Source organism: Aspergillus caelatus, assembly GCF_009193585.1.
Source record: "Aspergillus caelatus strain CBS 763.97 unplaced genomic scaffold BDV27scaffold_137, whole genome shotgun sequence".
Lineage (NCBI taxonomy): Eukaryota > Fungi > Ascomycota > Eurotiomycetes > Eurotiales > Aspergillaceae > Aspergillus > Aspergillus caelatus.
In genome coordinates this window covers 17729-31903 of record NW_022475400.1, presented here as the reverse complement: position 1 = coordinate 31903, position 14175 = coordinate 17729, and the positions used below count along the sequence as shown (strand labels likewise).

General features: G+C 48.3%; 5 protein-coding genes across 5 annotated transcripts; 2 read left to right on the top strand and 3 right to left on the bottom strand.

The window, feature by feature from the left end:
* Positions 1 to 299: 299 nt before the first annotated feature.
* BDV27DRAFT_16377 (protein arginine N-methyltransferase) lies at positions 300 to 3636 on the bottom strand. The gene is made up of 5 exons (XM_032073587.1): positions 3612 to 3636; positions 3230 to 3545; positions 2544 to 3171; positions 895 to 2444; positions 300 to 832 (listed from the first exon to the last, which is right to left on the bottom strand). Exons 2-5 carry the CDS (start codon positions 3344 to 3346, stop codon positions 542 to 544), a joined length of 2586 nt encoding a protein of 861 aa, XP_031925669.1. The 5' UTR covers positions 3347 to 3545; positions 3612 to 3636; the 3' UTR covers positions 300 to 541.
* Positions 3637 to 4446: 810 nt separating this feature from the next.
* Positions 4447 to 6490, top strand: BDV27DRAFT_16373 (DEAH-box ATP-dependent RNA helicase PRP43). Its single transcript, XM_032073583.1, has 3 exons — positions 4447 to 4639; positions 4689 to 6222; positions 6281 to 6490. Exons 2-3 carry the CDS (start codon positions 4723 to 4725, stop codon positions 6407 to 6409), a joined length of 1629 nt encoding a protein of 542 aa, XP_031925668.1. The 5' UTR covers positions 4447 to 4639; positions 4689 to 4722; the 3' UTR covers positions 6410 to 6490.
* A 156-nt stretch (positions 6491 to 6646) lies between these two features.
* On the bottom strand, positions 6647 to 9293 carry BDV27DRAFT_131244 (uncharacterized protein). The gene has a single exon (XM_032067592.1). It carries the CDS (start codon positions 9159 to 9161, stop codon positions 6969 to 6971), a length of 2193 nt encoding a protein of 730 aa, XP_031925667.1. The 5' UTR covers positions 9162 to 9293; the 3' UTR covers positions 6647 to 6968.
* A 114-nt stretch (positions 9294 to 9407) lies between these two features.
* On the top strand, positions 9408 to 10306 carry BDV27DRAFT_131243 (nucleobindin SSP120). The gene is made up of 2 exons (XM_032067591.1): positions 9408 to 9633; positions 9701 to 10306. The coding sequence occupies exons 1-2, from the start codon at positions 9507 to 9509 to the stop codon at positions 10183 to 10185; spliced, it is 612 nt and encodes a 203-aa protein (XP_031925666.1). The 5' UTR covers positions 9408 to 9506; the 3' UTR covers positions 10186 to 10306.
* Positions 10307 to 10688: 382 nt separating this feature from the next.
* Positions 10689 to 13912, bottom strand: hmt1 (putative vacuolar ABC heavy metal transporter (Hmt1)). The gene is made up of 3 exons (XM_032073569.1): positions 13375 to 13912; positions 12200 to 13317; positions 10689 to 12140 (listed from the first exon to the last, which is right to left on the bottom strand). The coding sequence occupies exons 1-3, from the start codon at positions 13729 to 13731 to the stop codon at positions 10826 to 10828; spliced, it is 2790 nt and encodes a 929-aa protein (XP_031925665.1). The 5' UTR covers positions 13732 to 13912; the 3' UTR covers positions 10689 to 10825.
* Between the last annotated feature and the right edge of the window lie 263 nt (positions 13913 to 14175).

Below are 14175 nucleotides of genomic sequence, written 5' to 3'. Positions count from 1 at the left end.
TGGAGCGAAACGTACAAAGCACAGGTGTCCCGTAGGTGCAGGTGTAACTAACTGCATCCAGTGTACTCCGTGTCTGGTTTGCTTTTATCCATGCGCGCCCTGTTCACGGTTTGCCTTCCGTTTGGCCCAAGCTCGTTCACCTGACTCAACTCTTTGGCGCCTATCGGTAGCACAAGAGGCTGAATCATCAACCACCACTATGAGTATTGATCATAACTTGGGGAAACTGAGGTGGACGCATGCATGCTCGGGCATACACAGCTCCCTTCCCCCTCCATAGCTTTGATCGTTTGGTTATCCAGTGAGTTTCGTTGAGTACAAGCCATGATTAGGATACAAAAGTATATTCGATCAATAAGGAAACACAGTTGGTGGAGGTATTGATACCCAAACCATGCTACTACTCAGAAAAACTGTATTTGCTCTATCTCCTGCAAATCACTGTGTTCTCCATATTCCTGTTTGCGAGACGACGTCATCCGCACATGACAGATGATGGAATTCACACGGCCTAAGTCTACTACAACCATAATCGGCTGTTTCACATCAGGCACCCCTCCTTGATGCTCGAGTGCAGTTCACTCATCCCCACCTTCACACGGCGCATCCCACTACGGCCGCTGCTTTTCCGCTGTTGCGGCTTGCCTTCGGCACTAGGAGAACCGCCTCGGGCGCCGCTCATAACAGGAGCGATGTACTCTGGGGCCGGGGGTTCCATGTGGCCTTCAAGAGCAAAGACTTCGACCATCCACTCGTACCAGACTTTCCGATCATCCGTTTGCCTGTACATCGTTACCACCACCTCACCATTATCAGGAACATTGAGGGGGGTCTATGTGATACTCATTAGCTTTTTTTGGTCCCTCTGCTCTAGAGGGAAATGTAATTGCTCACCTTGAGGGGGAAGTAGATCGGAAACCAGCTGATCATATTCGCGCTCTTACTGTCCATGGTAACGGGATTAGTCGAAAGTTCAACATCCCGGTATAAGACGGTCTCAAAGTAACCAGCTAAACCGTGGCAAACTCCACGGTTCTGGGTAGGAAAAGCCAAGCGCGTCCGGCGCACATTATGCGCATTGGAGATTGTCGATGTGGAGGGAGACTGTGGAGGGATATGCCTATTAGGGTGGGAGAAGGACCACGCAGTCTGTACAAACGGAGCCGGAGTTTCGCTTCCAGGGAGTGTCGATATGGAGGACCGTACATTGCTGTGGTAGCTGCCCTCGCCAGTGGTGTTGCCCAGCATGGTAGGCTGGTTCGTAGAGAGAAAGTCGACGGCGTGCAACATCACCACGTACGGAGTTTCTGGGGCTGCAGGGTTGGAAATTGTTTGATGAACAACATCAGCATGAAGCTTCGGGGCTGAAATAGGTGTGAGATGGGCTGTATATGACTCGGGAATAGATATGCCATGAACCGGATTGATAAGATGAGTGATGCCGTCTAGACATTCAGGGGAAAGCTCGTTATCACCGAATGAGCCAAGTAACTCGGAAACCACGATATCAATAGTAGTAGGCATAAGCTCGGGAACAGGGTTATGGGCTGTCGCCTCAGAAGCTTGTGTTTTGTTTTTCGGGTCGGCCTCCGCGTCGTAAAGCATTGAATCTTCTATGCCGAGAGACTGGCCCACCGGTGCTGAGGGTTGCGAACTAGAGAGCTTTTTCTCAACTCGAGGTCCTTTCCAACTTCGCATGTCCGACTGAACAAGGGTGACTTTTCCTCCCCATATAGTAGCATTATGACGTTGGAGGAGAACGAAGGCATTAGGGTTCTTTTCCACAGCCCACATGTCAATATCAACGCCTGTTTCGGCGCTCGCTTTAAGAGCTCGGGTGACTAGCGGGCCTCTGCCGGCGCCTACCACAGCGACAACAACTCGGCCATCTGGGTTCGAGGTGGGCTTCTTCTGCTCTGCCCAGTCCTTCAAGGCTTTTGCAATAGCGCGTTCATACCATTCGTACTTAATAGGGTCTTTCTCAAAGACCTCATACGTGATACTTTCCAAGTTGACTGTCAGTGGCTGCAGCGGGGCTTGCAGATAGTCCTGGTAGCCTACACCGAACCTCTCGATAGCAGTTCGAGCTGGCTGCCGCTGCTGAAGATTTCGAATGTATGAAAGATGGGGTGTGGGGTCGTAATGCTTCTTGTTGGAAACTGCTGCTTGTGCGAGACTCGGGTATTCGGCGCCCTCTAGGTTGGTGGCATGAGAATTGTCAGCGTCTACACCTGGGATAGTACCGACATCGCACAGAAGAATCCATGGCGGGCTTCGAAGACGCATAAAACGAGCGATCAAAGATTGATGGGCTTTGGATAAAACGGGGTAACCCTTTTGATTTTTGATGAAGGAATTGGCATTAAATGTAAGCAGGCGAACCGGCTCTGAGTGCCACCGAGATTGGACAGACATCGCAGGGAGGTGTTTCTGTAACGAGAGCGCTAGCAAAACTGATTTAGCATCATACACGTAGCCTAACCCAACTGATAAAAGCAGAAACCCAAGAGTTGCCTGTGGAATGACGGGCGATGCATTCTTACCTACGAAAAGCCTTGAGTGATATTTACAAGTTCGCCTGATGGTATCCCAAGCCTCCCAAGTTCCATATGGGTCCTCCTTCGGTAGTTGTCTCTCGTCCGAATTTACAAGGTATTCTTCCCGGGCAAGGGGAGCTAGGTCGCCCATCTCGTCGACCTCGAGATCCGGACTATCAACTGCTCCCAGCCAGATGTTAAATTGAATATAAGGACCAACGCTGATGGCATCCTGTATCGCTCTTGCGTAATACGCTACGCCTTCTGAGTGCAGGCCCTTGTGGTGCAGTTTAGGGCCCGGGATCAGAAGGTATCCGATACCACAAAAGGCTGCATAAGCGACCTCCAACATGAGGACCTGGCGGGATATATCTGCAATCAATGGGTCTGGCGAACAAAGATCGATCCATGAGCTTGTCACGCCCACAACCTGGGTCATTGCTTCGTTAGGAGTCAAATGGGTATCCGAAGGTGCCAACGGCGGAATGACCAGGGGCCGTGTATTTTGCGTCGTGGCCATAGTTCCATGAACATCAGGAGAAGCTGCCTGTACATTGGACAGGTGCGAAGAGAGCATACTGAGGACCCGGGAATGGAAATGAGATGTAGTTATAGGGGCGGTAAGCATGTCATACTGATCGAGAGTAGACGTTAGCACACAGAACGGGGGATCGGAATTTTGACATTCATACATTGCTTTCGTGTGCTGCCTGGACGACCTGAGTCGTAATCGGCACTGTGCGTTTGCTCTCATGTTGTCCAATGCAAAAACTAGGACCCATATCCTCTGGGTTGCTGAAGCCTTCCATGTTAGTAAACAAAACGAACTTTTCCAATGTCACAATAAAAATTCCTCTTTAATTTGCAAAAAAAAAATAAAAATAAAAATAAAAATAAATAAATAAATATGTCACAGTATGCTCAAAGCGTCGATTCAGTTTCCGCGTAAGATAGGAGAGACTGAAATCAATTATAGATTTTGGAGAGAGATTATTCTTGACACGGTATCTGTGTGGAGGATTAGTTCCGCATATCAGGTCAATTGAGCATGGATTCAAGATAAGTTCTGAATACCATTCCGGAACGATTCTGAGAAGAAAAGAAGAGATAATAGATATACCCGGACTAGTGAGTGTCATTCACCCCTCACCAAATGTTTAAGAGATCGACCCTACCCTGTCTTAACCCTGAGTCGCGATTTAATCCATCCCATCATTCAGTCCCTTACCTGTTCGTGGGGTCAAAGTGGCGGCAGAATATAAAAGCGGTGAATGTGAAATGGAGACGGAGCAGCTGTGGCGATGTGCGGCCGACTTGCCTTATCAGGAATACTTTTTTTTCAATCCGTCAATAAAGTTGACTTGCGGAGTCGAGTACTTGAGACTCAACTGCACGAACAACTTCTGGCCCCCCGTCCTTCTTTTACCCTTTACACGCCATGGTCGATCGCCGCTCTGACTCCGAAGACGGTTCGCGTGCTAAGCGTCAAAAGATGGATAAAGCTGGCACAGATCCCAAGGACAATCCGTACCTGGCTCATATGTATGCGGACGCTTCCTCGAACGGCAACGAATGGGCTGCAGATAAGGATTCGCCATTTGCCAAAGTGAAAAGACATCAGTCGACTGCCGCTCAGGCACAGAAAATCGAAGATGGGGATATCAACCCTTTCAGCGGCCAGCCATACTCCAGCAAATATTTCTCGATTTTAAAAACTCGGCGCGATCTTCCCGTCCATGCGCAGAGGTAAGTACAAAAGTTCTCTTCTCTTAATCGCGATTATTTACAAGTGAGCGACCTCTAATGTTCATATTTAAGAGATGAGTTTCTTCGACTCTACCAGCAGTCACAGATTCTAGTCTTTGTCGGTGAGACTGGTTCCGGTAAAACTACCCAGATCCCTCAGTTCGTCCTGTTCGATGATCAGCCGCAAAGCCAGCGCAAGATGGTCGCTTGTACCCAGCCTCGACGTGTGGCTGCTATGTCAGTAGCGCAACGTGTGGCTGCTGAGTTAGATGTCAAGCTTGGAGAGGAAGTGGGTTACAGCATCCGTTTTGAAGACATGACGAGCCCCAAGACCTGTCTTAAGTACATGACGGATGGTATGCTGTTGAGAGAAGCAATGAATGACCACAATCTCAACCGCTACAGCACTATCATTCTGGACGAGGCCCACGAAAGAACCATGGCCACTGATGTCCTCATGGGTCTTCTCAAAGAAGTCGTACAACGTCGACCAGATTTGAAGATCATTATCATGTCTGCCACCCTGGATGCCCAAAAGTTCCAGCGCTACTTCAACGATGCTCCTCTTCTTGCGGTTCCCGGTCGTACTCACCCAGTCGAGATTTTCTATACTCCTGAGCCTGAGCAGGACTATGTGGAGGCCGCCATTCGCACTGTCTTGCAAATTCATGCTACGGAGGATGATGGTGATATACTGCTGTTCCTGACTGGTGAAGAAGAGATTGAGGATGCTGCGCGCAAAATCTCACTGGAGGCAGATGAGATGGTGAGAGAAGTCGATGCTGGCCCCTTGAAAGTCTATACACTGTACGGTAGTCTTCCTCCGCATATGCAGCAACGCATCTTCGACCCGGCTCCACCACCCCGTCGCCCTGGAGGTCGTCCCGGTAGAAAAGTTATTGTTTCTACCAACATTGCCGAAACTTCGCTCACAATCGATGGCATCGTTTACGTCGTGGACCCCGGCTTCTCGAAGCAGAAAATCTACAACCCTCGCATTCGTGTCGAGTCCCTCCTAGTGTCGCCCATCTCTAAAGCCTCTGCACAACAAAGAGCCGGTCGTGCAGGTCGTACACGTCCCGGAAAGTGCTTCCGTCTTTACACCGAAGGTGCCTTTAAGAAGGAACTGATTGACCAGACCTATCCGGAAATTTTACGGTCCAACCTTTCATCAACTGTGTTAGAGTTGAAGAAGCTTGGAATTGATGACCTTGTTCACTTCGACTTGATGGACCCCCCGGCTCCGGAAACGCTTATGAGAGCTCTCGAAGAGCTTAATTACTTAGCTTGTCTTGATGATGATGGCAACCTAACCCAACTTGGACGTCTTGCCTCGGAGTTTCCTCTTGATCCTGCGGTTGCGGTTATGCTGATCAGCTCGCCCGAATTCTACTGTTCAAATGAAATCCTCTCTATCACAGCATTGCTTTCGGTTCCTCAGGTGTTCGTGAGACCAGCATCTCAACGAAAGCGGGCGGATGAGATGAAGAACCTCTTTGCTCACCCCGATGGTGACCACCTTACCCTCCTTAACGTATACCATGCTTTCAAGGGCCAAGATGCACAAGAGAACCCCAAGCAGTGGTGCCATGATCATTTTCTTTCCCTGCGATCCCTCCAGTCGGCAGATAATGTGCGCATGCAGCTCCTGCGGATCATGGAGCGTGAGGAGCTGGAAATGGTTTCGACGCCATTTGAGGACAAAAAGTACTACGAAAACATCCGACGTGCTCTCTGTGCTGGATTCTTCATGCAGGTTGCGAAGAAGGAATCTCAAGGCAAAAGCAAATACACGACTATTAAGGATAACCAGAACGTCCTCTTGCACCCGTCGACTGTTCTAAGCTATGACGCTGATTGGGTTGTGTACAATGAATTCGTGCTCACGACCAAGAACTACATCAGAACCGTTACAGCAGTTAAGCCTGAGTGGCTCATTGTAAGTTTCACTTGCTTTTTTTCCCACCATAATACGCCTTTGGCTAATGGTCTTTCAGGATATCGCACCTACCTATTATGACATCATGACCTTCCCTAAGGGCGAAATTCGCTCTGCATTGCTTCGTGCCGCAGAAAGACTGTCTCGTAAAGAGAAGCTGCGTAGCGATTCTAGCCGGAGGCGTTAAACTATTGTCCATGCTTCGTTTATAGATTTGTTTATCACTTTTGACATCTTATGCTATCTTAAGTTATTGGGGCGTTGGCCTAAAGAGATACTTCCTCTCCGTCTGTGAACCACCTGGACGTTGAGTTACGTGAGGCTCTGTTACGGAAGCTTGATCACTTTCTATCCCGATGGGATGCAGTTAGACCCGAGACTACCCACAATGTCCTTAATGGTATAGAAAGGACACTTGCCGATATTTTTATGAGAATAAAAGAATGAATGAATTCTTCGGGCACAATTTCCCTTAATAGAAGCCATAATCGATACAGTCCACATACGGAAGGTAAGAGGCTATAGAAGAAGTCCAGACTAACAAAGCCTGAAGATGAGAAAATCTAGTTTCTGTCGTAATAATGTACAAACCTTGCAGGTATCAACATATATAGCAGAGGATATGAGAATAGAGACCAAACGTACGCCCTTCAATAAACACCTATGATGTACACATTTTCCAACCCGATCCTTCTATGAACACAATGCGCCAGGTGGACATTGGGAGGATATCACTCGTTAAGACTTCAATTTCCACCGTATCGAATGTTTACTGCGGGCTCGAGCACGCGCGGGTTATGACGAAGCTTGTCCTTTAATTGTCCAAGTTCTCGGGGACTAGACTGGGAATGGCCGAGTGTAGATTGTTTTGTTAAGTCAAAGACCATTCGTTTCAGCTGCGCTACCTGGTCCTTCAGGGCAATGATCTCTTTTTGGTGAGCTTTTGCCGTAGCTTCAGCGTTATAGAATCTGTTGTTCTCCACGTCAAAGGTTTTGAGCAGGTTCCGTTGCCCGTCCTCTTCGGGTTTCTTATGCTCGGCAGGGCGGCCAGCGAGCACAGCTGATAGAACTTCCTGGGAGTATGTTCCCACCAGCTTATGCCATTTCCTCGCAGAACTTTCCTCCTCAGGCAGGGAAAGGTCGTTCAGCTGTTCTCCGACCGTGTTAACGAAGGCATAACTTCTCTCCCACAGTGGCCTTTCCTTGATTGCTCCCATAGTTGACGCATCCTCAGCTACGTGCCATCGGCGAAAGTGAGGATCAAATGAGAACTTGACGTCTACCTGCCTCTGTGCAGTCCTCCAGTCAAACCCGTTTTCGACCGCGGCTACGATAATGGCCTCGGAGACATCGTATCTTTCGCAAACATCACAAAGATGTACCATCAATACTACCAACCTCTCGACACGGTATAACTCGTGTTCCGTGGACGATGCCATGAAAGCCAAAGCTCTTTTGATGGCTCCCACCCCGTTCTTCCAATCACGGCGAATACCGTAAAATTTTAAATAGGCGAAAAGGGTTGAAAAATCATCCATATACCCTGCCGCTCTTGCGACTTGCTGATAGGCATCGGCTCGGTCTGGCTGATCGAAGCGCAGGCAAGTTGTGATTAATGTAGAGAACATAATCGAATTAGTGGTATGCGAGGGAGGTATTGAGATCTCGACGCCATTGATCACTGTCCGCTTAAAATACCCCATGTTGGACATGTCTACCGGGTAGCTATCCCCACACAGCATTTCCATAAACAAATCGAATGCTCTGAGGTTTTTGGACTTGCGGTAAAAGGTTATTATCGAGAGAATCAAAGAGGAGTTTAATGGAAATTTGTTTGGCAATAATGTCTTTAGGACCAGGTCACCTAGGTCATTTTGACGACATTTGGTGAACGCTAGAAGCATCATCCTCAGGCAATACGGTCTGTCGGGATCAGTAGCCTGCAGCAGGTTGCTGGACAACCTCAGAAGAAGCTCTTGAAGAGACATAGGCCCTTCGAGGAATAATTCTATGTCGCGGCGAATCTCCTGGTCGAGTTTTTGATTCTCCCAAGCCATTTCCTTGAGGTTGCGTACACGAAGATCCCTTGCCAAATCATCAATATTTATATCTCTTGTTGACTTCAGCTCCTGTAACCTGAGCCGTATTTGATTCAATTCGTGTAGGAGCTCCGCTACATTCAACTTGGGCACTGAACCATCGGAAATATATTTCATCCGAAGCCCCATGTAAGAGTGCGCAATTGCCGGACGTAGCAAGAGTCGTATAGCAAGCTGTTTCACTGCAAGCTTCCGTATGACCTTCTGGCGGACTATGTCGTATGACAGCCACTCGGGAAAAGTGTCGTCCGCAAGACTGAAGCCGTACTCCTCGTTTGAATCGTTCCACAATGGGTCCTCACTTTCTGCGACCAGATCCTCCAGGGCTTTACTGTCACACTCATCACTCTCATCGGAATAAGACTCAAAGCCATCCCTAAGTCGAGTTTCATAGGTATCTTGCCAGTGGGCGTCGGCGGCGAGAGAAGGTGATGGTATATCGTTTATAGAACTTCGGATTCGCCCTGGTGATGATGGGGCAACAGTGCTGTATTGTCGGCTTGTTAACACTCCATTAAATAATGATCTCCGCTTCCGTCGTGCTGAAATAGTTGCCAAAAGGCGTTGTTCCTCGTCCACTAACTCGTTCACTTCTTCCTTCACAGCAGCAATCTTCTCCTGCCATTCATGGCGTCGTTGATCTTTGGCTTGGGCATCAGCTAAAGCTGCCGCCGCAAAAATACTCGTGTATAGTGCTGTGACCGAGTTTCCAATTCTTAGCCGTCTCTTACTGGCTGCTGATGCCGCCCTTGACGTTAGTCCGGGAGTCGCTATGCTTAGACAAGAAACGCAATGACAAGTCGAGCGCGCCGAGGCGGCCCGGGACCAAAGGCTCTGCATTACCGCAACATTTCCTGTAAGATGAATTCCAATGACAAAGAATGGCGATACTCGCAGCTTGCCCTTAGGGGCTCAATGGCGTATGTCGGGACAAGGGAGCGTGTACCGCAAAAACGGAAAAGTGGTTCATGTGCCGTCGGACAAAAAGTCGTAAGTTTCGGCGGAGCGGATGCAAACACTGCAAACAGCATATCTACTGAATGAGCAGTTCGTTCTCCGAATCCAGGTGTTAGCACTCAAAAAAAGGCCACATCAACAGGGTTGAAAATAGTCGTTACTGGCTGTATACTGAAACAATCTTAATATTTTTCTTATTACACAATTTTGGGGTTGTGTAAATTGAAAATGCTCGGCCGCTCCGTGTCCCTTGCTACCGTTCTGCTTGCCCTGAGCGGCAGCTTCGCGGACGCTCATGGGTCTCACTCGAGTGAGCAGAATCATTCTTCGGACTGGGCTACTCGGCACATGCAAGGTGCGTTACTGAGTTCAATTGCTCCGGAGGAGTCTAGAGGAACCCTTCTAATATCCGTAAATGACAGAGGAGCACCACATTGATTCCTTTGATCCTGCATCCTTCTTTACTTTCCACGACTATGATAACTCAGGGGTATGGACAGCCGATGAGGTACGGAAGACATATGGTCTCGATGATGAGTCAAATGCAGGTGTGAGCGAAGAGCGCAAGCAACAGGCTGTCCGGGAAGTATTCGGGCTTTTTGACCCTGGGAACACTGGATTCGTTACTCGAGATAATTGGATGCGCCTAATTGCCGAGGGCAAGCGTCTGCCTGATTTCGGATTTGGACCTGGCCACCATGGCGACATCGAATATGAATATGAAATTCATCATTTCGAGAAATATCATGGAGATGATGCCAAGGAGGAAGACCTCACTCATCCAGAAGATATCGAGCATTTCCGGAGGCATGACGAGGAAGACGACGCTGCCTATCGACTTGAACAGCTTGAGAGGATGCAGATCGTGGAAAAGAATATACCACAGAAGTTCCTCAAACGAATTTAGAGCGTGTATATGTAATGCTTTATGCCATTCTGTACATATAATGTTCGAAATGTCTACCAACCATTTACCAGTTCAGGCGCTTTAGAGTAGCCTACCCTCTTTGACCTCTCTTATGTTTGTTGGCGATAATATTACTGCGCCTAGTCACCTCGAGCAGTAGCCCGCTCGCATCCAAGCAATCCTCAAAGATACCGAGTGATGTGGAAGATTTCACAGTTCGTATTATGGTTTGCTATGGACGAGTATCATGCATTATTTTCAAAGTGTAATTGGTCTAGGAAATATATTCACGGATCCAACCCTAACCTGCTGCCTCTTCAGCAAGTCTCGTATGAATTGACAAGAGAGTGCGTCATACAAGTCGTAAGTCACTTAGAACGCCATTTTTACCGACTTAAATGAATGGAACAAGATAAGTAATGCAGGGCTGGAACAACGGCGAGAAACGAAAAAGAAAAGTGTATCCCTGTAAGTGAATCCTTCCCAAAAAGCAAAAAAGGAAAAAGGGAAAAGGAAAAAAGGACAAAAACAACCCCAGACTGATATATCATCCCTCGGACACTCTAAGTATAAGCTCTTTATATGTGACTGAAAACAACGCCTGGGATAACTCCCCGCGCTGACGTATTCGGTTCCTGCTCTATGCCTTCTGATCGTGCGCGGGCCAGTGATGGCCCTGTGTCTGTCGGATCGCAGACGCATGAGGGTTACCATTCCGGTCCTCGTCAGACTGGCTAGAACTATCATCTCCGACAACGCCCGAGGCGGATGCACTGCGCAAGCGCTGGGCACGATCTTGAAGTACCTGGGCCTCTGCCGCTGCCCTCTGCGCTCTTATTTGCTTCCGCCACATACTGGCGTAGCGGCCTTTCATGGCTAGGAGTTGATCGTGAGTGCCACTCTCCGCGACCTTGCCCTCATGCAAGACTAGGATGCGATCCGCAGTCGTGATGGTGCTTAGTCGATGAGCGATTACAAGCATGGTGCGACCGCGAGAAAGAGTGGACAAAGCTCCCTGGATATGTTCCTCTGTCTCGGTGTCCAACGCGGCTGTAGCCTCATCCAAAAGAATGATACGCGGATTTTTCAAGATGGTACGAGCAATAGCCACTCGTTGTTTCTCCCCTCCACTGAGTCGTAGACCACGTTCACCGACCTTGGTGTTATATCTATCTGGGAAGGACATGATTTTGTCGTGTATACTGGCAGCTTTGCAAGCCTCGTAGACGTCTTCGTCTGTCGCATTCTGGTTGGCATATTTCAGGTTGTACATTAACGTCTCGTTGAAGAGCACAGTATCCTGCGGCACAACGCCAATATGCTTCCGGAGAGAATCAATTGTGGTGTTTTTCACGTCGTGCCCGTCGATTAAAATACGGCCCCATTCGGAATTATAGAAACGGAAGAGTAAACGGAAAACGGTGGATTTGCCACCACCAGATTCACCAACCAGGGCCGTTGTCGTTCCCGGCTCACAGCGGAAAGTAAGGCCATTCAGGGCAGGTTTGCGGCTATCATATGAGAATTTGACGTTCTCAAAGATAATGTCACCTTTGCAGACTGGTAAAGGAGTAGCACTAGGCATATCAACAACCGTTGGTTGTTCTCTGAAAAGCTCTAGCAACCGCTCCGAGTTGATCAATGCCGATTGGATGGAACGGTAGAACGTGCCAAAGAAGTTCAGAGGGCCCTGGAGCTGCGCCATATATGTGAGAAGCGACACAAATTCACCAACGTCCCGCTGTCCCAGTGAGACCTGATATGCAGCAATAAAACAGGCAATCAATAGTCCAAGCATAAAAACCGTATTCTGAGAGGTATTCATTAGGTTCAAAGAAAATAGAACGTGGTATTCAGCCCGTTGGAAATCCGATACTGCTCCTCGGTACCTGCCGAACTCATAGTCCTCGGCATTGAAGTACTTTACTGTTTCATAAGATACCATGGAGTCATTCCTATAAGCCACTAGGTTAGCAAATCCAATGTACCAGAGCATAAGCGCCATGAAACTTACTTGACTGCATCTTCTTGCCTTGAAGCATTGACCATTTGCCGCCGAATCTCCGCTCTCCATTGTGCCATGCGGACAGTGACATAAAGATAACAGAATGTCACAATGGTGACGACCAAAGCATAGTAAGCATCAAGCGCAATGAGGAAGTAGACAATGGCAACACAAAGATCGACTAACATGGGCACGACCTGAAAAGTGACTTGTTCGAGGAAGGTATTGATAGAGCTACCTTTGCTCAGCGCAGATAATACCTCACCGGTCTTCTTGCCGAGATGGAAATCAAGGCTAAGACTGTGCACATGCTCGAAAGCCGCAGTCGAAAGCTCCATGTAAGAATATTGGCTCACAGGAATCCAAAGACTGGAACGCAATGAACCGATCAGGCCCTGGTTACCCTGCAACCACCGAAACAAGATGTACAGACAGATATCAAACCATGGTACATTAAAGCCATCGCCCGTTTTAGTCAATTTGCGGGTGATAACTCCAACCTGGAGAGGCACCAGAACATTGACAACACGTTGCAAAACAATCAGGATGAAACATATAACCACCACGATCTGCAGCCGACGGGACTTCGACGGCCAGAGATACGGAAAAAATAGCGAATATCCGCTAAGATACTCCCACCAGCTAGTAGATGGAACAGTAGTTGGTCGAACCCATGCATCGGCGGGTTTAGTAGGCTGCTGGTTGGCTGGAGTTGAGCCATAAGCGTTCCCGTTCTCCGCATGAGAAGGGTCCAGCAACCCTGTGGTTTCAGAAGCGCCATTGGCATATGCTCTTGGGACTTTTCTGGAACTAGAATACATCCTAATAGAGCTGAACACGTAAAGTGCGACCAATGTGCTAAGGATCAGCACTCTGACGCAGTTACAGATGAGCTCCGTAAGTTCCCACAAAGTCACGCCTTTCTGCAAACGACCCCCAGTCGGATCTCCCACAACTGGCTCATGATGGTTGCCAGCGTTGATCGAGGAAGAGATACCCAATATAGCTAATTCGACGGGCACTGCTACCAACCAAGGGACAAACTGCGCAAATGTCGGAGACGGATCTGTATCTAATAACGAGACGAGGATAATCGAATAGACAAAGAACGAGCCCACAACGTAGATCTATGAAGTATTAAATGCTGCACTGATTATAATCACCATTAAATTCACGGCACTTACCACAACGGACTGTCCACACCACCATTGCTCCGATCTAGAGACTATCACATGTGCCACATTGACGGCTGCATCCCCAAGAACGGTCAATAGTATACCCACAGACAACCACCTGAACAACGATCTAGTATTCTGAGAGAATTTCTGGGGGGTTTTCATGACTGCCATCGTACTTCTTGACCGTTTGGGGAGCGGTCTCCCGCCAGGACCTGTCTGCGCTGCGGTGGGAGAATTATTGGCATTTTTGGCGGCAAGGACAGAATTGGCAACGAAGGCGGATATGAAGACCAGGAGGAGGAGTATTGGATAGCCAGTGCGAAGGTACTCCAACAATTGGCGAGTTGCGCGGTGAGAGTCCATCTTGAACAGTCCTCCAACAAGGGTCCAACAAGCTCAGATCAAACCACCATAGGATATTTCCATGACACAGCAATCGCACCTTCCCGTAAAGCCCGAGTGCAGCAAGGAATTAATGAGGTTGGACTTGACTTGGAAACGACTGAGTAGCGAACAGCAGACCCGAATCAGTCAATCAAAGGGCCGGATTTGTAGTGTTTCTGAAAGGGACCGGCAGACACGCGGGACAATATTTCACTCGTCTTGCTCGTTTGTTTATATTTCTTTTTGGGGGGTCTTCTTGAGGTAGGTGAGCAAGAGGGGAAGAGGGGGAAAAAAGAAAAAAAAAAAAGAAAATATGAAGACTCTAGAAAAAAAATTTTTGAACTAATTACAAGAGAAGAGTATGCGTGGATTGACTAAAAGGTTATATGGGGGGAACCAAAGTAAAAACCGGACGGAAAATTG